Source organism: Galeopterus variegatus, unplaced genomic scaffold, assembly GCF_000696425.1.
Source record: "Galeopterus variegatus unplaced genomic scaffold, G_variegatus-3.0.2 Scaffold2805, whole genome shotgun sequence".
Lineage (NCBI taxonomy): Eukaryota > Metazoa > Chordata > Mammalia > Dermoptera > Cynocephalidae > Galeopterus > Galeopterus variegatus.
Window position 1 is genome coordinate 78,616 of NW_007728916.1, and position 26,039 is coordinate 104,654.

The 26,039-nt window shown below is 50.4% G+C and overlaps 1 protein-coding gene across 1 annotated transcript in view; it reads right to left on the reverse strand.

Annotated features, from left to right (window-relative positions):
• The window catches only part of HIVEP3 (human immunodeficiency virus type I enhancer binding protein 3), a 97,036-nt gene that overhangs the window by 38,296 nt on the left and 32,701 nt on the right, over positions 1-26,039 (reverse strand). The window contains 4 exon segments of the mRNA XM_008583036.1: positions 6,390-6,535; positions 10,521-14,276; positions 14,279-14,359; positions 14,361-16,101. Of these exon segments, the coding sequence (XP_008581258.1) occupies positions 6,390-6,535; positions 10,521-14,276; positions 14,279-14,359; positions 14,361-15,569 (5,192 nt within the window). The 5' untranslated portion in view covers positions 15,570-16,101.

Genomic DNA, 26,039 nt, shown 5'->3' on the forward strand with positions numbered 1-26,039 from the left:
ACTTTGCAGGGTCTCCTCCTGCTTCTCTGGCTATTCCTTCTCAAACTCCTCTGCAGCTGTGTCTCTACCTGCCCTGCAAATTCTGGTGTATCTCACGCTCAGCCCTGGATGCCCTTTTCTCTTCTCCCTTCTCCATCTTCCCAGTTAACCCATCTAGTCCGACAGCCCTAAATCACATCTATATATTGACAGCTCCCAAACGCATATTTCTGTCTGAGGCCTGTCCTCTGAGTGCCAGCCTCATCTATCCAATTGCCAAATGCCTCCCCACACATCTCGACTCGGATGTAGGACTGCATCTCACAATTAACACATCCACCAAGCTGTGATCTCCCCTTCCCCAAACTTCCTTTAAACCCCTCTCTCTCATCCCTTCCCATCATAGTAAAAGGCACCACCATCCATCCAGTGGTTATCTGAGCCAGAAACATGGTAGTCATTCTTGATTCCAACAGTCTCTTTCTCCATATTCAACTCATCAGAAATCTTTATAGCTCTGATCTTCCTCTCCACTGCCATCTCCCTGATCTAACCCGCTGGAAGTCCTAGCTGGACTCCAATACCCCGCCCTCCCCACTGCCCCGACAGCCACCACCTCCTTCCCAAAGTTCGGGTCATATTCCCTAGGAGAGATGCATCAACAGGATTCGGGCGCATAAAGAAAAAGAGGACAAAACCCATCGTGGGCTCTTAGGGATGACCGGTGCGCTCACAGCACTCACTGGCTGAGCACGGTGCGGCCGGTCTCAAAAAAAAAAAAAAAAAAAAAGTTAAAACGATTCTAAGTTACTCTTTCACAAAATACAAACATATGCGTGCACACACTTTTAAAAATACTGATACACCATAAAACAACATGTGTTGGGAACACTGCGTGAACTCATAAGACTTAAATAAAAATAAATTCAGCTATTAGAAATGAAAATACATGAGATAGATAAGTACAACTCTTAAAAATACAATCCCTTCAAGTAGAACCATACTGAATTAAGACAACTTTTAAAATTACTTCTTTAATGAATGTCAGCACCCTGAGTCATAGCAGTTCTTTGGTATCATTGTGCTGCACACTAGGGATGAGTTCATCGGATGTCCAGGTGGACTGTCACACAAGTGGGTGGACACACAACACAGAGCTCAGGGAGAAGTCCACGGAGCTAGGAGTTTGGGAGCCATCAGCCTACAGTCTGCAGATCCCATTGGGAGGGGGTGTAGAGGAGCAGAGGAGAGCCAGAGCTGCCTGGTGGGGTCCTGATGTTTGGAGATCAGGACATGATGGGAAGCACCAAAGACAATGACAAAATGCAGCCAGCCCAGAAAGAGGAGGAGCAAGGCAGACGGCATCATGGAAACCAAGTGGATAAAGTGTTGCAAGGAGGAGAGAGGCATCAACTGTGCCAAGTGCTGCTGACAGATCAGGAAAGAACAGAAGTGAGCACTGACTGCTGACTTCTGCAAGGTCACCGCTGACCTTGACCAGAGCAGCTTCTGAGGTGTGAGGAGCCCACAGGCCCCCCTTGAATAGTTCTGAGAGGATGGGAGGGAAGATGAGGAGGTAAGCAACACACTCAACTCTTTCTGGAGTTTTTCTTTAAAGGGAACAGAAAAATCTGGCAATTTAGGTCCTTTGGTCAAAGGAGTGTGTTTAACGTGGAAGCCTTAAGTTTGGGCATGCTAATTTGAATGGTCCAGGAGAGCTGCAATGGCTGGAGTGAGGTGCTGGGGTAGGTGAAGAGGGATGGGATCCAACGCCCTCCCCTAGGAGCCCAGATGGTTCTTCCCTCAGCCCTGCAGATAGCAGGTCTGGCATGGACTCTTTCTTAAAGGCCTGATGACTAGCGGGGCAGCCCTGGGCAACCCCATGCCCATGAGTCACCCTACCCCACCCTTGCTGGCTCAGCCAACAAGAGGCGTCTGTCCCATTGCCCTGTGCTCCAGTTCCAAGCTGAGAAATGGCTGCGCCTCTAAACCCAAGCCACCCCTTGCCCCCTGCCTGTGGCCACCTTTCTGAGTCCCCTCACACCAGCTGGACCTGGCCTCCCTGGATCTCACCATATGAGCTCACCATTCCCTTCAGACCTAAGTACCAAAGACCCACCCCCCTAGCTGGGCTTGCACGACCACTTTCGGCAGTCCGGTGGTTCCTACTAATTCCAGTCCTTTCCTCTTCCACCCAGTCCGTTGGGCTGAATTCCCAGCTTTCCTTGCAAGAAGTGAGCTTGAGTTAGGACAATATAGACATGACCCTCAAGAAACAGTATAACTTTGTATGTGTGAAAACAACATTGCTCAACAAAAGGGCCTTTCTGCACAGCCAAGGCCAGTGCATGTGTGCTGGGTGAGAGCTAGCACATTCCCGATGGGCACTCCCAGGATGCTGCCTGGAAAGTGCAGGCTTTGTTCAGGTGTGGAAGTGATGGGCAACGCAAAGAGGTGCCTGGAAGTTGGTACAATGAAAGGGCTCGAGCATGGTGTATGCAAAGCATTGCCCTAGGAGCTGGGTCATGAGGGGACTCAGGGGAGACAGGAGTGGATTGCAGCACGAGTGTTATGACAGAAGTCACATGGAGAACTATGAAGTGTGGAGGGGTCTGGGAGGTTCGTCAGAGGAGGGGCTGAGTGCTGGGGAGGATTTGGCAGGGGGCAGGGCCCGGCAGGCAGCAGGGGGTGAAACACAACAGCAGTGGGTCAGACTGTGGAACCAGGACATCAGGCTGAGTTTAAACTGGATCTCGGCCACAGAAGGCTTTAGAGCAGAGGCGTGACGCAAGCAAAACCATGCTTAAAGACGCTCAACAGCAGCAACGTTAGAGGCCTGGAGAGAGGGAGGCCAGAGAATGGCAGAGGGAGTGAAGACAGGCCATGCTGTGTCACTGGCTACTTCGTGTGGACACCAGAATTTGGGGACTAATTGGAAGGGGGAGGAGAAGGTGTCCAAGATGACACTAAGGCTTTGAGATCTGGATGTGGCAGGAGAGGCTGTCGGTGGAAGTGGCTTGGTTGGCACATGCCGAGTTCGAGATGCTGTGAGCTTCTAGCCCTGGCCGTCCTCACCTCAGCACAGGCCTTCTGTTGCTGCCCTGGCACAGTCCCCGAGCACCGTGAGGGCAGGATAACAGTTCACCCACCTTGGGTCATTGTATCTTCTGGCACAGAGGACCCGTAGGGCACCGACTAAACAGATCCTCCCTGAGGGAGTGGTTAATTGATTGACTGATAGTCTGGAGGTCAAGAAAAAGAGTAAGGCGAGCTTAACTAGTAATAGGAAGACTCAAATGTTAGATGCATGGGGCATCCACTCTTTTGTGTCTGGCTTACGGGCTCATCCTTATGAACTAGGTCTGCAGGTATCAACATGGATCCATCTCAGAAACATTGTCGAGTAAAGATGACAAGCTGCAGATGTACGTTAAACCAACTGGGTTGGTTGTCAGCACCATCTGCTGAATATTTCAGGTTCTTCCAAGCAAAAGGTAGGGCTGCACTCCTGCTCCCATGGAGTTAGGTGAGGCCATGGGACTTGCTCTGGCCAATGGAATGGGAGCCGAAGCTTCTGGGTGGAAGCTTTAAGAGTTAGTGGGCAATTCACCATTCTCTCCTTCTTCCTCTCTGGCCTCCACTGTCCTGGACCCCTCGGGGATCCAGTGAACACAACCTCACTGCAGACCCTTCTCAGACATGTGCTGGAGTGAAATATAAATACTTGTGTTAAAAAAGAAAGGGGGAGAAAAAAAGGAAGAACTGAGTCTAAGGTAAAACCCCGGTTGACTGCAGATGGGTGTGCCTGAGGATACATTCAGTGTCTCCGGGTGGGCGGGCAACCTTGGCAATTTGGATGGGACATGAGATTATATGGTTGGTTGAATGGATGGTTGGCATCCCTGGCCCCATCCATGAGATGCCAGCGGTGCCCCCAGCTATGTGACCAACCCAAAACACCCTCCTCCATTTCCAAACACTTCTGGGGGCTGATACTAGCCCCAATAGAATCATGAATGTAGAGGGGTCACCAGAGCGAGAGCAGGAGGCACAGCGGTGGCCCAGACGAGACAGCCAGGTAGGGGGTGAAAAGGATCTGACAGGCAAAACCCAAAACACCCTCCTCCATTTCCAAACACTTCTGGGGGCTGATACTAGCCCCAATAGAATCATGAATGTAGAGGTCACCAGAGCGAGAGCAAGAGGCACAGCGGTGGCCCAGACGAGACAGCCAGGTAGGGGGTGAAAAGGATCTGACAGGCANGAGGCACAGCGGTGGCCCAGACGAGACAGCCAGGTAGGGGGTGAAAAGGATCTGACAGGCAACACTAATAACCCCCCTGTGTGTTCCAATTGGATGTGACAAGTTGAAAGAATGAGGATGACACTTTCCACAGCCGACAGAACAGAGTGAGATTGTCCCGGAGGTGAGATAAAAGAAATATAGTAGTGATAAAATGCACTTGTCCACTCGTTGAGCACCTGTGAACTCCAGCCCCAACACTGGGTCTCACAGTGTCCTCTGATGATCCCACAGGCATGACCTGCCTCCCCGCCCCCTTACAGGTAAGGAGACAGAGTCAGAGAGGTGGGGGTAGTCTGAGTGGAACAGAGGTAGTGGCACAGCTGCTGGGGACTGAGAGACACCTGGGTGGGACAGTAAGGGAAGAAGAGTAGGGGCTGACGCCTGAGCAGACCACGTAGGCAGCGACATCCAGCAGGTGGCTGGGCAGGAAGAGGTCCTGTCTGCTGTCCGTCCTTCTGGAGGCTCAGGCTGCCCCAGGGAACGAGGGCGACAGAGGCAGTCTTGGGGAGCCAGGCCCCCAGTCTGGGGGTGCCCGCCCCTCAGGGCAGAAGCACACCTCTTCTTGCACACACACAATGTTGCCACAGGAGAGACCCTCATACCCAGCTAACTCTCAGCAGCCCCTTGAACTCCAGAGGCAGTGTCTGAACGAGAGGGAAGAGGGCCAGTCGCTGTGGCCAGATGCATCCACACTGGGATCAAGTCTCCATGCAGCCTTTAAAGGACCCAATGGAGACACACGAGGGCGCTCTAACCAAACAGCAGGACAGCTCCGTCCCCAAATGGAAAAAGGCTCAGCATTTTGAAAACCTTTGGTTCAGTGTTTCTCAATGGAGCCACTATTGGTATTTTGAGAAGCATATTTCAGGGATGTTTGCCATCCCTGACCCCCTTCTTGTCACTGTGACAACCCAACTCTTTGCATTTCCAAACACCCTCTCTCTTGAGCCCCTGCTGGTCAGTGCCACTGGCGGATGCCAGCTGGTGGCCTTGGGGACCATGGCAGTCTCTGCTCTCCCCCCAATTCAGGGAGGACTCCTGCGCCTCCCACTCTGACCCTGCAAGTTTGGCTCTTGCAGGTGCTGGAGAATCAGAGGCCCCCAGAGACTGTCTGTGCTGGCTGAGCTGTCTTCCTCAGGAGGTAAGGTTTCCTTCAAGCCATGGTCCTTCAGGACATGTTGTCACTCAGGACCAAGACCACCCTGATCACACCAGGCACATAGACACAGGACCCTGAGACAGACACCACAGGACCTGCTCACAGACACCCAAATCCCAGGGAGAAAACATGTGGCCACATAGAACACAGCTGGTACAAAACTTCCACAAAGCATGTCTGAAATGAGGCACCCTTCCAGAGCCCCGAGGGTCCCCAGAGATGTGAGTTCCAAGATGATTAGATCATTAGGTTTCCAAAGACAATCACCAGAGGCGAATAACCGGGGATGATATTCAAAAATATTCACCAACCAATAAGCCCTGGGCCCCAGCCAAGTCAGAACGGGACCAGTGTAAACAGCTGGTGCATCCCTGTGCTATCAGCCCTGCAAACAGCCTCATCGGCAGAGCCTGAGTCCCCCGCGGAAAGCCAGGCTTGCCAATGTGGCCGCTTGGCAGTACACAGGTGACTTTTGGGGAACACACACCAAAGGAAATGGCAGTCTGGATGTTTGCTGGGACACTCACTGTGAACTCCAATGCAGAGACCAGAAACCCGGCCGGGATATGAGGAAATAAGGGGCCAGAGAAAACCCAGACCCCTTCAGATCCTCCAAAAACACCCAGTGTCCCCCATCCCTCCAGCGTTCTTCAACAGAGGTGGTCTGTGAATCCCACAAAAGTGGCGTCCGCTGAAAGGTGTCGCTGGCACCTGTGGGCACAGCCCTGACGACTGAGACACTCGCCACCTCTATGTCCCCCATCCCTCCAGCGTTCTTCAACAGAGGTGGTCTGTGAATCCCACAAAAGTGGCGTCTGCTGAAAGGTGTCGCTGGCACCTGTGGGCACAGCCCTGACGACTGAGACACTCGCCACCTCTGAACCGGGACCGGCGCAAGCTCTTACTCCATGGGAAGCAGATGTGAAAACCAAACATGATTCTTACCCTCCTTCGAAGATTTTGATCCTCGCTGGCTCCCCTCTCTTGGAGGCGGGAGCGTCCTCCTCCGGCTTCCCTCGCTTCTCTTCTTCCCTCTCCACTCTAGCTATATCTTTCTGGGCTTCCGGGGAAACCAGCGAAGGGAGGTGAACCTGGCCCACCGCAGGAATGACAAAATCATTGCTGGTTACATTTCCAGTCAGTCAGGAATGCAGTGACACTAACAAAGCCTTACAAGGCACTGCATGCATACACAGATCAGCTCACTCAATCGTCACACTCTTCTGAGAAGAGGTGCCACTGGCCCCACTGATCCCCGGAGAGGTGAAGGCCACATGGTTAACTGGTGTCTGAGCTGGGACTCTGACCAATTCTTTCAAGCTAATCTTCCCACAAGAGCTGTGTTTGCTCTTTGTCTTTTACATGTCCAGGAACTCCTGGGGACAGGTCCTTATCTTGGTCTCCTAGGTTGTCCCAGCACCCAAATCAGGGCCTTCCTTAGAGAAGACGATTAAGGAATGTTGAACAAATAAAGACTCTACTCTGCCTTTGGAGAGTAACTGGTCCAATTCTTGCTTATAGATCAGAAAGCCAAGGTCACTCACCAAGTAAAGAACAGAGCCTGGAGCAGAGCACAGGACCCCCCAGAGCCAGGCACAGAGGCTGTGCAGGCAATTAAGGAATGTTGAATAAAGACTCTACTCTGCCTTTGGAGAGTAACTGGTCCAATTCTTGTTTATAGATCAGAAAGCCAAGGTCACTCACCAAGTTAAGAACAGAGCCTGGAGCAGAGCACAGGACCCCCCAGAGCCAGGCACAGAGGCTGTGCAGGCTCTGGACTGTTAGTCCAAAGGGAACCCATGCCCTGCACAGAGCCACGGGCCTCCGTGATGAGAGCTGGCTCAGTGGGGAGGGCTGGCAATGACTTTATGCATCCTGGGCATCTTCCACTATCCCAAGAACATGTCCCCTAACCCCCCGCAGTGGGGGCACCCTCATGTAGGGAGCAGTGACACTGTGCTGGGAACTGGGGCCAACAGTGCCAGGAGTGAAATTCTCATCTATTTCAAGCCACTGTCATTAAGGTCATGAGAAACCACACTGTTTCCAGCCCATGGGAGAAGTAACCACTTTTCTTGGTGCTGGGACAATCTAAGAACCTTGGTCTCCTGTGCAAGCCACCACACCTGCCCCTACAAGGACTGGGTGAGGCTGAGCAGAAAGGCACCTGGTTGGGAGTCAGGGAATCTGAATTCCAGCACCAGATAGGCCACTGCGTGTTGAGCCATCCTTGGGTGGATTACTTCACCTCTCTGGGCCTCAGAGTCTGAGTGGGTTTAGACCATCCTGAAGATCCATTCCAGAGACAACTTCTATTTCAGAGACCCCCGAATAATCTCTTCAGAATTGGAGGTGGGTAGTGGAAACCCAGCAAGAATCTGGACTACTATTTGGCAGAAGGCAGCTGGTTTTCAGCAATACCTGTGGTTTTCTAGAACATGCCATTTCTACTCCCACCCTGGCCTGAGATTTAGACCACCTATGAAATGACCAAGGGGCCTCCCACAGGCTAATGGACAGCCTCTCCTTCATAACGTGCTGTGATGTTTGGGTCAAGCTAGAGAGGGCTGGTTTGGGTGGCAAGGTACCACTTTACCAGAAAACACAGTGTTGGAATTGAGCAGGGACAAGGGATCCATTTTGGGTTTTAATAATAATATGAACAAGCATAGCTAAAAACATGTACCGAGCACTATTCTAAGTACACTTTGCATATTTTAACTCATTTAATTATCTCCACAGTTTTATGAGCTAAGTATTATTATTATTTCTATTTTACAGATGAAGAATCAAGGAACAGAGAAGTTAAATAGCTGGCCCACAGTCACACATCTAGTAGGTGAGTTAGCAGGATTCAAGCCTGGGCAACTTGCAACCTGAGTCCTTATTTATTCTTAATCTCTTTTTGACAGTGCTGCATGAATCCTCAAGGAGAAAAAAGGAAGAAGAAACCTGGGGAAAGAAATGTGGCTGCAAAGCTTGAGTTTCTCCAGGGCTTAACGCACAGAAAAAAATATCGATGACTAAACTAAAAAATGACAGGGTGGTCTAGACCTGCATGAAGATGGTTGGGAAGAGCTTCAAAATGCTAAGATAGACCTTTTCAGAACAACTAACAGAGAATGGAAGCTATAGGATGACAAATGTCAGCTCAGTTCAATAAATAACCTTAAAGCACTTCCAAAGATGGATTGGGTTGTACCATGAGGTGGTGAGCTCCCCATTACTGAAGATATGCAAGCAGAGAACAGAGAGGTGGAATCGTAGAAACGCCTGGAGTCGCAGTTATATTAACGTACCAGACTGGTACACTTCTGGCAGGAAACATTCCAGTGAACCAAACAGAATATTCTAAGAAACAATTTTAAGCTTTTAGCTCACTTTAGGAAAGCATTATTATAAATAAATGATTGCCTAATCCAACTAAGCCAAATTAACACCTCCTTTTTCTAAGACGGCCTATGCAATTTTCAGTCATTAGAAAATAGAGGCAGCCTAGATCATTCAAAAGGGCTTTGGAGTGAGATCTAGTTTTGGATCCAGGCTCTGCCATTTACTGTGTGGCCTTGTGCAAGCTACTTAACCTCTCTGTGCTTTGGTCTTCTCATCTATAAAATGGTGACATTTCACCCTAACTTTCAAGGTGGTTGTGAGGATAAAAGTAAAGTTTAGCATAGTACCTGGCACATAGTAGGTGTCCCGAAAGGTATAAATGTGAATATAATTACAATAGCATCTTGTGAGTAGCCACAGCCAGTAAGAGACACTGGAGTTAACATAAACATTACATTATGGCAAAAGTGGAAATCTTGTTCAGATATGTCTGTAAAATGACAAAGACATCTAGAGAATAAATCTGAAAGCTGTTCTGTGAAGAGTATCCAGCTGAGCTAAGGACAAATTCAACACACAAAATTCACTCAATGATTAAAGAAAGAAAAAAAAAAAGGAAGATATGAATGTATGAGAAGTTATAGAACATAGTTTTGCTCACTTAGCTATGCTATGAATTTAGTTTAGGGAATATATGCCTGATTTGGTCAAAGCATCTCGTCTAAAGACACATTAATGAACACTTTTAAATTTGCAATCATATTTTAAGGTTTCCTTTCCTCAAATAATTTAAAGAAGAAAAATAGACTCTTTGGAGTCAAACAGGTGGAGGTGAGCACTGACTGGATTCAAGGGCCCTGCACAGTGCCGGGTACAGCGAGACTGCTCAATAAACCAGACCAATTGCTAATCCACAAAGGCCAAGTTGGCAAAACACATCATGACCTGAATCCTTAGGCTGGCCTTGTCAGGGTGTGGAGATGTCTTTTGTCTGAAGCAAATTTGGAATTATTGAACTTCAAACTTTCTGAACTTACAGGGGACCAGTTCATTTTACAACTCCTGATGGAGCCTCAGGTCAGAGGCAATGCAGGAGCAAATACGAGCCCTTAGTGAGCGTCTGCGCTACTACATAGCACAGATGGGTCAAACTGAGCGACATTGCCACCTACTGGTAAAGAGGGACACTGCAGCTCAGCTCTACTTGCTATGTTACTCACAAAAAATAAAAAAGAAATATTTCAGAAGTTTCTTGTGTCAAATTCCAGAATCTCTAGAAATGGTAAGATTTCAGGTGGTACTAGAGAATAGAAGCAGCAGATGGAGGGAATAGGAAAAGCAGGAAGAGACTAACAAGACAAGGGAGAACCATGGGAGGAAGGAATGCTATGAAGTTTTAAAATTGCTGCAGGCATTCCTGTCAACAAGTTTTCCAACTCAAGTTTTTGGAGAATTGCTTTTTTCCTTGCTGAAATTGTATCTTTGATTTTACAATAGAAGCTCGTGGGAAAGCAGGATCATTTTATAGCTAACTTTGTTGAGATATATCTATTCCAATGATGTGAGGAACACACTGACAAAGAAGCCTAATAAACATGTTTCCCTTGTAAGGTGACCAGTGAGGAAACCTGCCCATGCATCTGGCTCTAGTGCTGCAAATGGAATCTGAGGAGTATGCACCTTTAAAAGCTCAGCAAGGGCTTTTTAAATCAGGGGTGAGAAGAAAAACAAGGCTGAACTTACCTCTGTCATGCGGGGCTTGCGGGAGCTGGATGGCACAAGCCTTCCTGCCTCAGGATGCGGAGCTGTGGCCATGGTGTATGTCTCTTTGCTCACCTTCTGCTTAGACCTCAGGAGGGACAAAGCAGCTTTAGTGGAAACCCCCGGAAGGTTGGGGTTGTACAAACTTATGCACCAACCAGCGTAAACAGAAGACCTCCTATCTGCATGCTGGATGTGATTTGGCTTAATGTAGTTTAAATAGCACCAACTGACATTAGTGGTCGTGTGGAGGCTGGGGAACTGCAGTACCTTCTTTGAGTCCGTACCTTCTTGTGACTTGGCTGGTCTTGGGGATGTTTCTGACAGAGGCAGAGAGCTGGGAGGTGCCAGGGGTGGGAGGTCAGGTTGTTCCTTGGAATCTTCTTTCTTCACACTCGGTGGGGGCAACCCTCTTTGGTGAGGTTTGCCAGAGGGCTGGGCATATTCCTTCAAAGCTTCTGAACCTGAGGCTGTTCCATGGGGCAATGTGGGTTGAGGGAGGGGAGAAATTTCCTTTGGGTCAGATGGATCTGAGGACAGACTGGACAGCATTTCTACCTCCCTCCTTCCCTGGCCCTGGCTGTCCAAGTGGGATTTCTCTGGCCTCTTCCCAGCTTCGGTGCTGGTAAGCACTACACTGCATGGTTTTACCAGCTCAAGTTTTTCTTCGGCCTTGAAAGCCCCTTCCTCCTTCACTCTTTTTTGCTGCTGGGTTTCCATGGTAAGTTCAAGGCTGCCAGCTGGTGAAAGGACACGTTTGCTTCCCCCCACTGTTGATGAACTCCCCTCCAGGCTCAAGGCATTCTCTGATGACAGTGAAGTGCCTTTTCTTTCAGATAACGTCACAGGCACTCTCAGGTATGGAGTTGGGAAACCTCTGCTTTGCTCTTCACTTAACCCAGATGGTCCAGGCCCAACCTCAAACACATCTGCCCCACACACAGCTGTCCCTTTGGATGGGGGTTCCTCAAACTTGGGAAGAGCCAAAGTTGCTGAGCTGCTTTGGGACTGAGTGACCAAGATCTGGGAAAGGGTGGTGTACATCGCGCTCCCATAGGACGGCATATTGGTCTGAACACGGACGGGTACAACCAAGGACACCATTGTGTCTGGACAGGCAGGCAGGGTGAGCAGAGGGGCTGACGTGGGTGCAGAGGAGCTGGCTGGTGGAGCCACGGGGGGCAGCTGAATGTCTCTGCTGTACTCTGTGCTGGGGGAGAGGCCAGCAGTTCCTGCGGCCAGCGGGGCCAGGCTGGTTTTGATCTGGGGCAGATGGCTTTCCACATCGCCAGGGAGCTGAAGTGCAAACTGGGACTGCAGGGGCAGGAAAAACCCAGAAGAGAGTGCTGAGGAGGCAGGGTATGGCACGGGAAGAAACGAAGGGGGCTGCCTGAAGGGGATGTTGGTCGGGTGAGGCATGAGCTGGGGTAGATGGAGTTGGCCTGGGTGCAGGACAGTGGGCTGGAGAGGAAGTGGTGGAGCCTGAAATAAGGAGGGAGGAAGCGGGGGCATGGAGTACGGCGAGGAGAGGAGGCTGGACATGGCCTGTGTGGAGAAGAATTCTGAAGACTGTCCCGGCTCATGCTGCAAGAGGTGCTGAAAGGAGAAAAGGGAGACCGGCGGGGGCAGGTATGGTTTCTCGTGCAGGGGCAGCTGGGCAATGGGGTGGTGAAACACCTGCAGTGCTTCCGTGTAGGGCGGAGTGGACCCCAGCGGGGGCCTGTCCTGCACCTGGCTCTTGCCTCCCGGGTGCCCGCCTTGCGAGGTGGCCGCTGAGGGAATCTGGGACAATGAGCTTTTGGTGGAAGGTTTACTGGATGAGGGCTGTGGCTCCTCGCTGTCCTGTCTTCCCTTGGAAGCAGCCTCCATCTCGGTTTCTGGAGGCCTACTCAGAGAGGCCTGTCTCACCAAAAAGCATTTTCTTCTCTCTGGAGGGGCCGGGGGAACCACTGGGGCTGGTGCAGAAGGGCCTGTCAAGGACAAGCTGCCGTAGTCGAATGATTTGCTGCGTGTCTCAGTCATGTGGGCGGAATGGGAAACATTGGGGCTCTGCTCTGAGGCTGACCTCCGCATCTCTCGGGTGTGCGGGTGGTGGCTGGGTACAGTCAGCATGTGGGTGCCCAAGGGCTTAGAGCGCATTTCGGAGGGGCCGGGGGCCTCGGCTTTGCCATGGTCGTCCCTCTCGAACGAGGCTGAGCGGCTGGATCCACTCAGAGAGACACTGCTTTCCTGGCTTGGGCTGCGAGACAGAGGCATGGATGACTCAAAGCTGGACTCCCCTGATGACTGGGCCATCTCTGCCAGGCGCAGTCTCTTCTTCTTGGGTGGCAGCTTCTCGGCTGGGAGCTGGGCAAGCGTCTGACTGCGCTGGGGCCACTGGAACTCCTCTGTCTTCTCGGGTTCCTTAGGGGGTGGCTCAGGCTCCGTGTCTGGCCGGTCAGGCTCCTCGGTCACGAGGATCTCGGGAACCTGAATGTTGGGCTGGCGGACCAACTTGGGCTGCAGGGAATGAGTAGAGCGTCCGTGCGGGGTGGGCGGGGGAGCTGAGAACGGGGCCAGAGGTTTGTCTTCCCCTTCCAAGCCGCTGGGCTGCTCGAGAGAGTCGGACTTCTCAAAGGAGCTGGTGTGCTGGATGACAGAAATTTCTTTGGACGTTGTTCTCCTCTCCTTCCCTGATTCTGAACCGGACCCTGGCTTGGGAGTCCTTGGCTGGAAGCCCGTGGGTCCCTCCAAGGAGGGCACTGATTTACTGGATTCTGCTGGTGACTTGGTGGACTCCTGGGGAAGGTTCCGAGCAGCATCGGATGGCCCGGGGCTGCCAAACTGACTTTTTGCCGACTCAAAGGCAGGCAGCTCTTCCTCATCCCCCAAGCTCTTCTCTTTTCTCCTCTTCCTCAGGGGGGTGAGTTCCAGGGTGGTCCCCAGTTTATAATGCATCATCTGGGACCACGGCTCATGCTCAGCCTGACTCTTTTCGGCTTCCGAAGATGCATGAGCACCTGCAGGGATGGGCTTTGTGATCTGAAGCTCCGAGCAGTAGTATTTTTTATGGGCTTCGTAGTTATCCTTTTTCTTGTACCGAGCACCACATATGTTACATTCATAGATCGCCCCTTTCGTTTTCAAACCCTTCTTGGTCTTTTTGGTCAGCTCGCTTTCCTTGGGCTCCAGCTCGTCTGAGGGTTTGGAGACAGTGTCTTTGCTACTTGGGCCAGCCTCCTCGGAACTGTACTCCCCTCCCAAAGGTAGTTCGATGGCCGGCTGGCGCTTCAGCATCCGGGGGTGGGAGGTAAACACGTGACTGCTGCGGCTCGGGGCATCGGAGTCGGTGATGTGGTCATCGAAGGAGTAGCTACCTCGGAAGGTGTGGTGGGGGGTACTGATGGTGCAGGCGGCAGAAGGCATTGAGTGGCTTCTCAGGAGAGGCACAGGGGGGGTGCTGCTGGGCGGGTGCTGGAGGCTCACCAGTGATTGTTCCGGCTTCGTCTTCTCGCTGTGGGATGACAGGGGCTCCCGGTAGAGGCTGGATTTCGGGGACTCCATGCTGCTGCGCCTTGACAGCGAGCTCCTCCTTGGCTTCACGCTGTCGATCTCGCTGGTGTCCACCACAGCCTCGTTGATGGTGATGAGCTTCGTGATGTGCTCGATCACCTGCGTCCGGGGCACAGACAAAGGCACCAGGCTGGGCTTGTCTTCAGTGGACAGGGGCAGGAGGGGCTGGGTGGAGGTGCCGGTCAGCATGGTGGTCCGCTGCCCAATCCGCCCGCACTTGCCAAAGATGATCTCTGCGTAGGACTTGGCGTTGGTGTTTGGGGGGCTGACCTGCTGCTCAGCGCTCTCTGAGCGGGAGAAATAGCCAGACTCGGTGCTGCCTTTGCTGCCTGGGCTCAGAAATGTCTGCTCGTCAATCACCTTCTTCCTCTCACTCAAGCGGAGGGCCAGCTTCTGCTTTATGGTGTGGGTGTCTTCGGGCTTATGGCTCAGGGGGTGCTCAGATGAGGGTTCTGCAAATGGAGTGGGGTCCTCAAGTGACTGGGCTGTGCTGGACTGGGACATGGAGCAGCGTTCGTGGCTGGAACCCTGGCTCCCAGAGCTGTACAAACTGCTGGAGAGGAGGGGGTGCTTAGGCCTGGGAGAGAGCTCTGTGGGGTGACTGGACGTGGCCCCTGTTTCCTCTTCGGAATCTGTGCTTTCTCCCTCAGTGGGCTCCTCAAACTCCTCCCCAGGGATCCGCTCCATCTCCAGGCCCGGGGGGTACATCTCACTGCCCATGCCCGAGGCCAGCCCTGCTTTGATGCGGTGGGCATGGGACTTCCTGTGCTTGTAGAGGTTGCTCTTGGTCTTGAAGGAGAAGCCACAGGGGCCACAGGGGTAGGGCCTCTCCCCTGTGTGTGAGCGTATGTGCTTCTGGAGCACGCTGGGCTTAGCGCAGGGCCGGCTGCAGTACTGGCAGATGTACTTGCCTGGCTTCTGGGGTTTCCGCTCCTTCTTGTGTGCCTCTTCTGTGGGCTTCAAGGAGACCTGGGAGGGACGGGGCACAAAGACTTTGGGGATGCCAGGCAGGTCCTCAGGGGGAATGATGGAAGTGTGGGAAGGGAGGAGCTGGCTCTGAGGATGGAGCCCAGGGGCCACGAAGGAGCCTGAGGGTCCAGGTCTCATGGGGTCAACCAGCTGCCACGTGGACCCCTCCAGGAGATGCTCGGGTTTGCCGGGCGACATGAATGCTGGTGTCAGAGGATGCTGCGGAAGCTGTGAGATGTGGATGGAGGCTTCAATGGGGGGCCTCTTGGGGGGCTTCTGCTGCTGGCCCGTTTTCTCCTGAGAGCCTTCCCTAAGAACTGATGAGGGGCCCGGGAAGGGCTGCGGGGCTAGGAGCTCTTGGGGGGTGCTCTCTTGGGTGGCAGCTGTGCTGCTGCCTGGGTATGGGACAGTGGAAGAAACACTGGTCTGAATGGCCTCTCCTTTGGTCAGCCGCTTCCGGGGACTTCCCTCAGCCTTCTTGGTGCCCTTGACACTTTGTTCAGGATCCATGACCTCCACAGAGACTTCAGATGCTATTCAGGGAGGGTCGGGGCAGGCTGCATTTATGAATAATCCAAGTGTCCCAAAGAGGTGTCCAGCTTGGGCCACATTGGTCAAGAGCTGTGGAAGCCAAACCTAAGAAGGCGTTGGGAGTTTTTTTTGCAAGTGTCACTGGCTGTGAGTGGACTCAGAGCAGGTGGTCAGGGCCCAAGTTTTTCATATTGGTGAGGCATGGCCCTCTACTTTGCAGACAGAAAATGCACCAGCTCTTCCTGCCTGAATGTCTGTTGTGAAAACGTCATGAAGGATGTCAGTATTGCCATTGTACCGTTTCTGTTGGCAGTGGCAAGCGGCCCCCACGAGTCCCCCGTGTGCTATGCAAACGGCTGAAGGTTGGAGGCGTCTGTGTCCATGGCCCAGTCATCCCTGGCCCTAGCACAAGAGATGCCACACTGGATGCTGGGGCGGCTCTGTTCTGGCCTCTTCTCCTCTTTAGTCCCACATTGGAGATCAACGGCCTTGGAGGAGAAATCAGGCTCTTCTATATGACAAAAGTGCACACACAGAAACACACACACAAAAGAGAAGAGTGAGTTACTGCGACTTGTCCATAACCTGGGCTCAGGGTCAGACCCAGCTGAGACTCCTAAGAGGTTAGCCAGAGAAGCCAGCTGGAGCCACAGTCCCTGCTCCACGTGCCCAAGCGCTGCCCCTCCTTCCCTCACCTGCTTCCACCTCACTGGGGAGACTCGAATGCCAATGTGCTTCTGAGGACTGAGGCTGTGTGGCATTGGGAGAAGGCAGGTGGGGGCTGGGAAGTGCAGGGCAGTGCAGGACAGGAGGCCTGGGCTCTGTCTGTGCTCTGAGACCTACTCGGGGTGGAGCTGCACTCTCTAAACCTCAGTTGCCTAATCTATAAAATGGATAACAATTCCTGCCTCAACTGTGCTCAGGGTCCAATGAGATAATGGATGTGGATGTGCTGATGAACTCCGGATGGTGCTGTGGCGGGTACAGGAGGAAGTGCTCGTGGGTTATTCAGGGGTGAGGTTTCCAGGGTTAGTATTTCTCTCTGGCCCCGGACTCTGAAAGTGCCCATGAGGGACATCATTCACCGCTTTTTACCCCCTTGCTAACCCACTTCCCAACCTGTGTTTCAAGGCAAAGCTGCAAACTACTACCGCGGCCTATGGGAACTCACAATCTATCACAGCTGTGACCACCTGATTGATCTAAGCAATCCACAAGAAGGATCATTCTGGGAGGTTCCTCTAGCTTTGCAGTCTTGTCCAGTCAGTGCCCTATGGATGCACTAGAAGTAGCTCAGAATGGGGGCCCTTGCCAAGTAGAGGGACACACTGGTCTTAGTGGAACCCCAGTGTGTGCATCCACCCAGGGCCAGCTAAGTCAGGCAGCCTAGGCTTCCTGGGTTGCACCCTCAGGGCCCTGCTCCCCAGGACCACAGTCAGAATTTCAGAGCTGAAGTCACCGTGGAATCCATATTCCACCTGACTTTCTAGTTGAGAAAACTGAGGATCTCAGAGGGAAGGTGGCCTAGTTAAGGTCCCATGTTTCTAAGAGGCAATGTCGGCACCTTAATCCTGGCCTCCCATGGCCAGTTTGTTCCCCCGCCCCTTCTCGGTTTCTGTCCCCTGGGCAAGGCCCTGGGTGAGTGACCAGTGTCTCTGTACTTCCTTCTCCTGTAAGCATGCCTTGCCCCTGGCATCCTGACCTCAGGCTCTCTTCATGCCCTCATTCTGCTTTTCACCAGGTGTTTGCTGATACAGACCTGAAGGTTTGCTTATTACACTTTCATAGGGTGCTCAGAAGATTAGCAAGTCTGTAGGACTCAAATAACTGTCCCTCACATGGCAGGAACTTGGACACTGTGACATGCTATAGAGGGGCAGGTGATTTGATCTTTTAGCTAAAAATTATATCCTATAAGTTTATTCCTTTTGTGTTTTTTTTCTATCTTGGTTCTACAAAGAATTCAAGGTAACTATAACAAAATCATATTTATAAAAAAGTAACAAACTATAAATATAAAAAAACTGTAAATAAGAATAACAAATCAGAACAAATAAAATGTAAACAAGGCAGGAAGTCAGGACTGGAAGGATAAAAAAAAAAAAAAACACTGCTATACCAATCATAAGGGCTTGCAGTGTTCCTGTAGTTCAGATATAAATTTTTATATGAGCTTCCTGGCAGCCAAGGAGAAAAGGGAGATTTGGTCCACTACAGAGTCTTATAGCCAGAGAGCAAGAAACATCTAAGTTCCTTACAGGAAGCAAAGGGTTGCTCAAGAAGAACTTTTTCAAGTGGTACTTCAGTCAGGGGTAATAAAAGATTCAGGAGATCACCTGTGTTTTCAATGACATACTCTGGAAATGCTGTGATTGATTTTTGCCAATGGAAGACCATAATTCAGCAAAAGCTATCCTTTGAGCAAAGACACTCGCCCAATGCAGACTGAATGTGGGGAAGGCAGGGAAATCTCATTTCATTACATCAGTCAATAGGGTGGCCATATAAGATATCATGCAAACTGGATGACACTTCTGAGACTGAAAGGGGCACTACTGATAATTATGAAGGAACAACAAGATGAAACCAGGACTGTCCAAGGCAACCTGGGACAAATTATTACCCTTACAATCAATATTTACCTTGTGACTGAAACCAGACACAAGTGCAAACTGTCTCTGGGTGTCTGGTATAAATTTTTGATCTTTGCCATGAGGACTGAAACTACACCATGGTCTCCTAATGGATTGTTAGAGATTACTTATCTAGTCCAATCCCCTCACTTGACAGATGAGACTGCGGGCTGGAAAGATGGCGTGATCTTCCTTAAAAATCACACAGTAACAGTGGCAGAACTGGACCATCCTGTGCTTCCTGACCCAGGGAACAGGCTGGGCTGTTCCTCACCTCAATGGCTCCACAGCTTCTGTGTTGCAACGGGCATTGCAGTTAATGGCTCCCTGTTCTATGGACATCGTGAGGAGTGTCAGGAATTGTCTTGAGTCTGAACAGCAGAGGTGGCCTTTCCACTGTGTTCTGACCCTGCTGCGGCTGCTGGAGAGGAGGAGGTGGGGTGTCCATCCAAGCTAGGGTGGGCAGAAGTGCTGAGCCATCTAAATATCAGACGAGGTGGAGGTCGTCTGCAGCAGCAGGAGAGCTGTTCTCTGGGGTGCACTGGGACTCCCAGGTCTGGCTGCACCTGTGTGGGGGAGAGGCCTTTGGGTGTGTGGATAATAAAGCGTTGACTATACCTACTATTTCTACCGACCCTTTCATGAAAGGAACTCAAAGCACCACCAAAGCACTGGCTAGCAGTAAGCTTTGCTTCTTCCAATGGATGGGTGGGAACCTGCGGCATGACTGGGTGGTAAAATGATCATCTGAGTAGGGTCAGTCGGCCAAGGTGGACTCTACATTATCTAGGCCTGCAGTTCTCCCTTCACTGAGCCACAAGTCTCTCCAGGGGCAGATGGGGAAGTGCCCAGGGCTGGGGTTTGATGCAATTCCCAGGGCTGGGTGGGAGGGGCAGGGTGGATGAGGGAGACGGTCAGGTGACTGTTGTATCATCAGGTGACTCACAAGGCCAGCACTACCTGCCTAGGGTCAGTGTCCAGCCTGCCCCTGTGAGCTGGGCCTGGTGCTCCTCCAGGGAGGGGGGCCTCCTGCCTGCACCCTCAGAGGCAGGAGCAACAAGGACACATCAGCACTGCCAGCTACCCCTTTGCTCTGCATGCAGGACACTGGAGCCCCAGCAGGCAGTGACTGGCCCAGTGCCACACTGGTCCTTGGACTCCTGGGCTAGTGCTCTCTGTTACCCTCACATCACGACAGGTCTGAGATGCTTAACACAAGGGGTAGTGTGAGAGGGGTAGCTGGGACTGCGGGTGTAGATACAGGAGATGTAGGAGGACCTGCAAGACCTACGAAGACCTCGGCCTTGGGATGTGTTACAATTTAGCTGTGGCATAAAACAGTTTTTTGCTTAATTCTTTAACTCCTTTAGAAGGACCTTCCTAATCACTGTGACCAAGGCACTAAGAAAATGGCTCTTTTCTACCTTCTGTGGTTCTGGGGCTATATGTGAAATTTTAATAGGAACTTAAAGTGACAGAAAAAAATGCTGTTGCTTCTGCAGGGAGTTGGGGAAGTGCACCTATAAAAGTCACCAGGTAAATGGGGTCAGAGCTAGAAGGGTTTCCCTGATCAGGCCCAGGAGCTGGGCCAACAGGGGCCTGAACTCCAGGTCAGAAAGAGGATGGATGTTCTCTGCCGATGGTCGCAGAATGGCCAGGAGTCCACTGTGTCTGCCACTCAGGCCTCAGCCCCCAGGGAGCTCTAACTTAGAAACCAGCTTAGAACCTGAACTTCAACAGCCAATTGGTTAATATATCAGACCACTGAGCTCCCACTTCCAGAAGCTTCCATAGGTCTAGCCGTTAGAACAGACCAATAGGGAAGAGAGCAGGACTTGCTGGGTCTGGAGCCACAAAGCCCTCAGGGGAGTGGGAGGTGATGAAAAAGTCACCAGGGCCAAGGCAAAGAAGCCTGATGCTCTGAAGCCAAACTGGAAAGCACCTCCTATACCCAAGGCATTGGGGCAACGTGACCACAGACCAGAGTGGACGCCTCAGGGACTTCACCAGAGGGGAGAGGGGAGGTGGGCTCTATCAGGTGGGCAATTCCACCAGTCCTGGCAGGATCCCAGCTAGAATCTGCCTTGGGCTCTAGACTGAGGAGCTTGGACCACCGGCTAAGTTAGATAAGGCTGAGGCAAGATGGGAACCCGATGCCCAGGGAGCTGTTAGGTCAATCTGACTCCAGACTCGTGAGGCTCGCTTAAGGTCTTTTCTTATAATTTACTTACACACACAAACCAAACATACCAATATACCAATATATACCAAATAGATGCCCAGTATACCAAAATCTGGTCAAAAAGTTTACTGACAGTAGTAAAACATACTGATCTCGAAATACTAGGAAGGCAAACCTTTCTCCTAACATCAGTAGCTAGGACACAAGGCTACAGGCTGGATGGACAGGAGGCAAGCAGTAAATATTCTTATTTAATAACCCAACAACAAAACCAGCATCCCTTCTAAGAATCTCTGTGTGCAATGCTCTGTGTTTGTGTGTACACGCATGTGCATGGGCAAGACAGAGCAGAATTCTTCACCTGCAAAGACAAGTAGAAGTGGCTGTGAGTCCCAATGGTGGCAAGTCTTGCCAGATTGGATGTGAGGACATGCATCTGGAGACTAACAGGGGAGCTGGTCAAAAAGTCATGGAAGGAAGTTTGGACAAAGAGAGTGGCCAAGGTCAAGAGTGGGGACCTTGGCCCCACTCTGGCTGGGAGTGGGGAATGTGGCAGAGACTGAATATTTCTCCCACTGGCCATTCCTCTTTCTTCTAGTAATTGAAGCTCTCTGGAGCTTTAGCTTGGTCTATGGCCACCCAGCTAGTGACTGTATTTCCCAGCCTCCCTTGCAGCTAGTTCTGGCCAACATGATGCATGCAACTTCTAGATCATGACCAGGAGGAAAAGCACTTGCCCTCTATTTCCCCATTTTCTCAGGAAGGAATATGGCTGTGGTGGTAGTGAGCCACCTCCTGACACATGGACAAGAACATCACCCCAAGGGATGGTGGGACAAGAAAACTGGATGATGGTATGAAGCAAAGACCTGAGTGAGAAGCCACAGTTACTCGGTCCCCTTGGGAACAGTTGAACAAATATGCTAACTCACATGGGGGATTAGAGAATGATACTGGTATCTGGGAGGCTGAAAAGAGCTTGACAGAGCCCAGGCCTGGGGAAGGTGGGACACAGATCAGGGCTTAGGCTACAGGACCAGATGGGCACCACAGTGAGGCAAGCGTCCAGTCACCAGCCCCACACACAGGGCCACACAGCACCCACGATTCCAAAGGCAGTGTTGAGACTCAGAGAGCCTGCATTCTAACCCAGCCTCCTCCACCTCCTAACCCAGAAATTTTTGCGACCTCTTGAAGCCTCAGTCTCCCCACCTGCAAAATGGCGACAATAAAAAGTACCACATGTAGTTTAAATTGAGTTAATTCATATAAATCACTTAGCATGATACCTGGCATATAGTAAGCATTCAAGAAATAATAGCCATCATTGTTACTGGAGAAGGAAGCACTTCTGCTGAGGGGCTGTCACAGCTATTTGGAAAGAGCCTTGGCCTGGATTCCAATCCTTGCTCTGCTGCTTTTAGGCTGACAGGTTGTCATGGGATTGAATGGGGTTATTCCTTATGTAAAGTTCCTGGCATATAGTTGGTGCTCAAGAAATGAGAGCCAGTATTGAATCTGGAGGTCAAAGCAGAACCTCCAAAGAGGCCACTGTTATGCCAGACCACCCAGATATTGGTATACACTTTCTAAGTTTTCCCAGACAACAGAAGCATTGGTTCCCAAGTTGGGCAGGGCCTTGGCCTGCATCCTGGAGCAAGTGGTCCTAGCAGGGGGGACAGGAACACAGGCAGGAGATCAGGTGGTGACAGGTCTGATGGGTCTGACTTTATGGGACACTTCTGAGATTGAATGTTTCATACCAACCCAGGGCTCAAGCTAGAACTGAAGATGGTCATGGAAGATAATTATCACAGTCCTGGGACACAGCTTTCCAGGTCACCTTATCCATCCCTTGCCTCCACAGAAGCCACACTACATGGTTCTTCTACTGAGGTCACTGGATTCCTATGAAATAATGACTGGTCATTGAGGCCCAAGGCAGAGCAGCTCTGTCTTGACAAAGTCCTGAATTCTGGCCTCAGTTACTGCTGAATGTCCTCAAACTCACAACACTTGTGTACCTATCATCCTCACTTGATTCTGTAGGGAGATGAGGTGGGGAGACTGAGGCCCAGAAAAGAGGCATGACCCGCCCAAGGATAGCCAGCTAGGAAGTCTTCAGGAAAACTGAAGAACATTTCTGAGTCCTTTGGTTTTCTGTTGGGGCCATCACGCCTGGGGGCAAGCACTTCTTGACACTGACTCAACCTCCCTGGGAGCTGCACAGGGGCAGACAGATCCGGGCTGCAGGCAGGATGGTGAGTAGCACACCTGGTGGAGCCAGGGCCTAAGCACCTGGGTCTCCTCACCACAGCTGGGCTGTCTCCTGGGCTTTCTCCTCCTTTCTGGGGCCTGTGGGTCTCCTCCAGCAAGGACAGATGAGGCCCGAAATCACTTTCGCTGCCATGGGGTCCAGTAACCTGTAGCAGGAAGCCCCAGAACACGACTCTGCTGTGTGATGCTAGGATGGCACTCCCCTCTCTGGGTCTCAGTTTTTCCTTCTGAGGAAAACATGAGGAAGTTGGACTGAATGACCTCAAGGGTCACTTCCATTCTGACAATTCTAGATTTAGGACTATAAGAGCAGGTGGCAGTGGGGCTGACTGAAAAAAGCTAGCCAAGTTTCCGAATTTGCTCAGGCTGGCTGAAATATTGATCTTAACCTGGGGAAGAATTCTACAGTGCAAATTAAGCCCCAAATCCCTACCAGACATTGGTCAAGGTCAGTAGATGAGGGCACTTCAAAAAGTTCATGGAAAGATTCATATTTTTTAATTCCATTTTTTCCACAAACTTTTTGAAGTACCCTCATATATCTAGGAATACGTGCTGATCTTTGTAAAAGCAACCCTCCTGGTGGGACTGACTGAGAAGTGGACTGACAAGGTCAGGCCCCCTGCCTCCCACCCCACTGTCCCTCAGGGAAGGGATGCAGGAGGGTCCTGTGCCAGCCTCAGCTATGGCTGCTGACACCAACCAACCTGCAAATGTCAGTCAAAGCCCTCTTCTCCCCCAGCTGGATGCTGGACTCACTTGTAGCATTCTGACCTCACTCAGGTGATCTAGTAACCAGGGGATTCTGGCAGAGTCCCTTCCTGGGGATCAGTGTGCATCCTGGCAAGGAGCCGGGCCTCCTGGACACCAGCTCCCACCTATCTAGCCCCTGCCAGGTCCTGACGGCTGACCCTCTCCCACATTCCGCCACCCCCGGCCTCCCCCACCCAGGCCCTGCCATGTTGTCAGTCTCCAAGTCTGGTTCTTTCTGTGCCCTGCATATTCTCCGTGCTCCACTCCAGGGGCTGAGTTCACACCAGTAGTTTTGTCTAGACCCAAAGTCCTGAAGACTAAATACAGAAAAGAAATGCTGGGGAGGTTTTTCCTTCTTTAAAAATTTTTTTTTTAAATGAGAAGGTACTTGAAAAGTTTTAAACCATTGTAGAATTGTAGTGTCCTCTGCATTTTCCCTTGAATCCCTTGCCCACCACGTGCCCTTCTTCAGAGGAGCTACAGTTAATTTAATATGTTCTTCCAATATCTTAATGCATTTATATAAATATGTGTATGTGTATACTGGATTTTTTATATAAATGAAGAAAACATGTCACACATACTATCTGTGCTTCCTCTCTGTCTTTATTTTTGGTGGCTGGCTGGAATGGAGATCCGAACTCATGAATCTCGGTGTTATAAGTCTGCATTTTAACCCACTGAGCTAACAGGCCAGCCTTGAGTTCTTTTCATTTAGAACCTATGTATGAATATCTAGGTTCACCTCACTCTTTCTGGGGGCAGCAGCAAAGTATTCTATTTTTGCCTGTACTCAAATTCAGCCAGTCCATTATTGATGGGCATGAAGGCTGTTTCCAGCTCCTTCTGTTCTAAGAAATGCTACAAAGAATGTCCTCTGCATCTTGTATGAGTAGATCACAAGATAAATTCCTAGAAGGGAAAATACTTGGTCAAAGATAATATACCTTGAAGCTTTTCATGGCTTCTGACAAACAGCTCTCCAACAAGAACAAATTTACACTTCTACCAATACAGTGTAAGGACTGTTTCCCCAAATTCCTGCCTACCCAGGATATAACCAATTTTTGAAATATTTACTAATAAGAAAGGCAAAATGGTTGTGTTAGTCTCTTATACCAATACAGTGTAAGGACTGTTTCCCCAAATTCCTGCCTACCCAGCATATAACCAATTTTTGAAATATTTACTAATAAGAAAGGCAAAATGGTTGTGTTAGTCTCTTACTGCTGCTGTGACAAATTACCACACATTTAGTGGCTCAATACAAATTTATTATCTTACAGTTCTAAAAGGTCAGAAATTTGAAAAGGGTCTCACTGGGCTAAAATCAAGGTGTTGGAGGGCTGCTTTTCTTTCTGGAGACTTTGGGTGAGAATCCATTTGTTTGCCTTTTCCAGCATCTAGAGGCTGCCAACATTCCTTGGCTCATGGCCCCTTCCACCTTCGAAGCCAGCAATGGCAGGTGTATCTTTCTCACGTGGAATTCTTCTAATACTGAGTCCTCTGCCTCCCTCTTTCACTTATAAGGATTCTTGTCATTATGTGGGTGCACCTGATAATAATCCAAGATAATCTTCCCACTTAACTTAACCCTTAACTACATCTACATAGTCCCTCTTGCCTTGATAGGCAACATGTTCAAAGCTTCCAGGGATTAGGATGAGGACATCTTTGGGAGTCATTATTCTGCCTACCCCAATGGTATCTTATTTTTTTTAAATCCCTATTACTTGGTCTCTAGTGAGGTTTAGCATTTTTGTATAAGTTTATTAACCAATTATTTCATTCAGGGGATGACTTTCTGTATCCTTTATTTGTGTTTCTAGTGCATTACATTTTTCTTATTTTATATAAGCTTTTGATATTGAGTATGTCAAAGTATTTTCTCCCTATTTATTATCAGTCTTTAACTTGGCTGTACAGAATAATTATTGTTACTATGTGGACAAATGCATCAGCAGTTTTTCCCTTTATGACTTTTAGTTTTCACATCCAAGATTATTTTTTAGAATGTCACCCAATTTTCCTGCTAGTTCCTTTATGATTTTTTCCCCCTCTCTTCCTCCTTCCCTTCCTTCTTTTCCATTGCCATCTTGGTTCCATCTGGCATTTACTTGGGTATTAGGAGTGAGGTAAAGATAAGACTTGATTTCTTTTCACTATAGCTAGCCAGAGTTGACCTAACACATTATGGAATAGTCCCTTCCCCTCTTGAAATGTCCTGGGGTGTCTGCTAAAAGCACAGGTTCTAGCCCCATTCCAGATCCGCTGAAACAGAATCTGGGAAAAGGGCCCCGGAATCTACATTTTTGCAAAAATCCCCACTTTTCTTTTCTATATATACTCTTTTCTTTTCTACAGCCTGGCATTTGGGGAAGTGGATGAAACCCCTCTAACTGCCTCCTGTAACTAATCACCTTGCTTCCAGCTTTCTAACCTCCCCCCCCTCCATCCCACCCACCATTCACTGTGGAAAGAGAAATCTATTCAACTGCCAACCTCACCAGGCCTCTCACTTTGTCAAGAACTTTCAGTAGCTCCAACTGCAGAGAGATTTAGCCGGTGGCATTCTGGCCTGTCATAATCAGGTCCACCCAGACT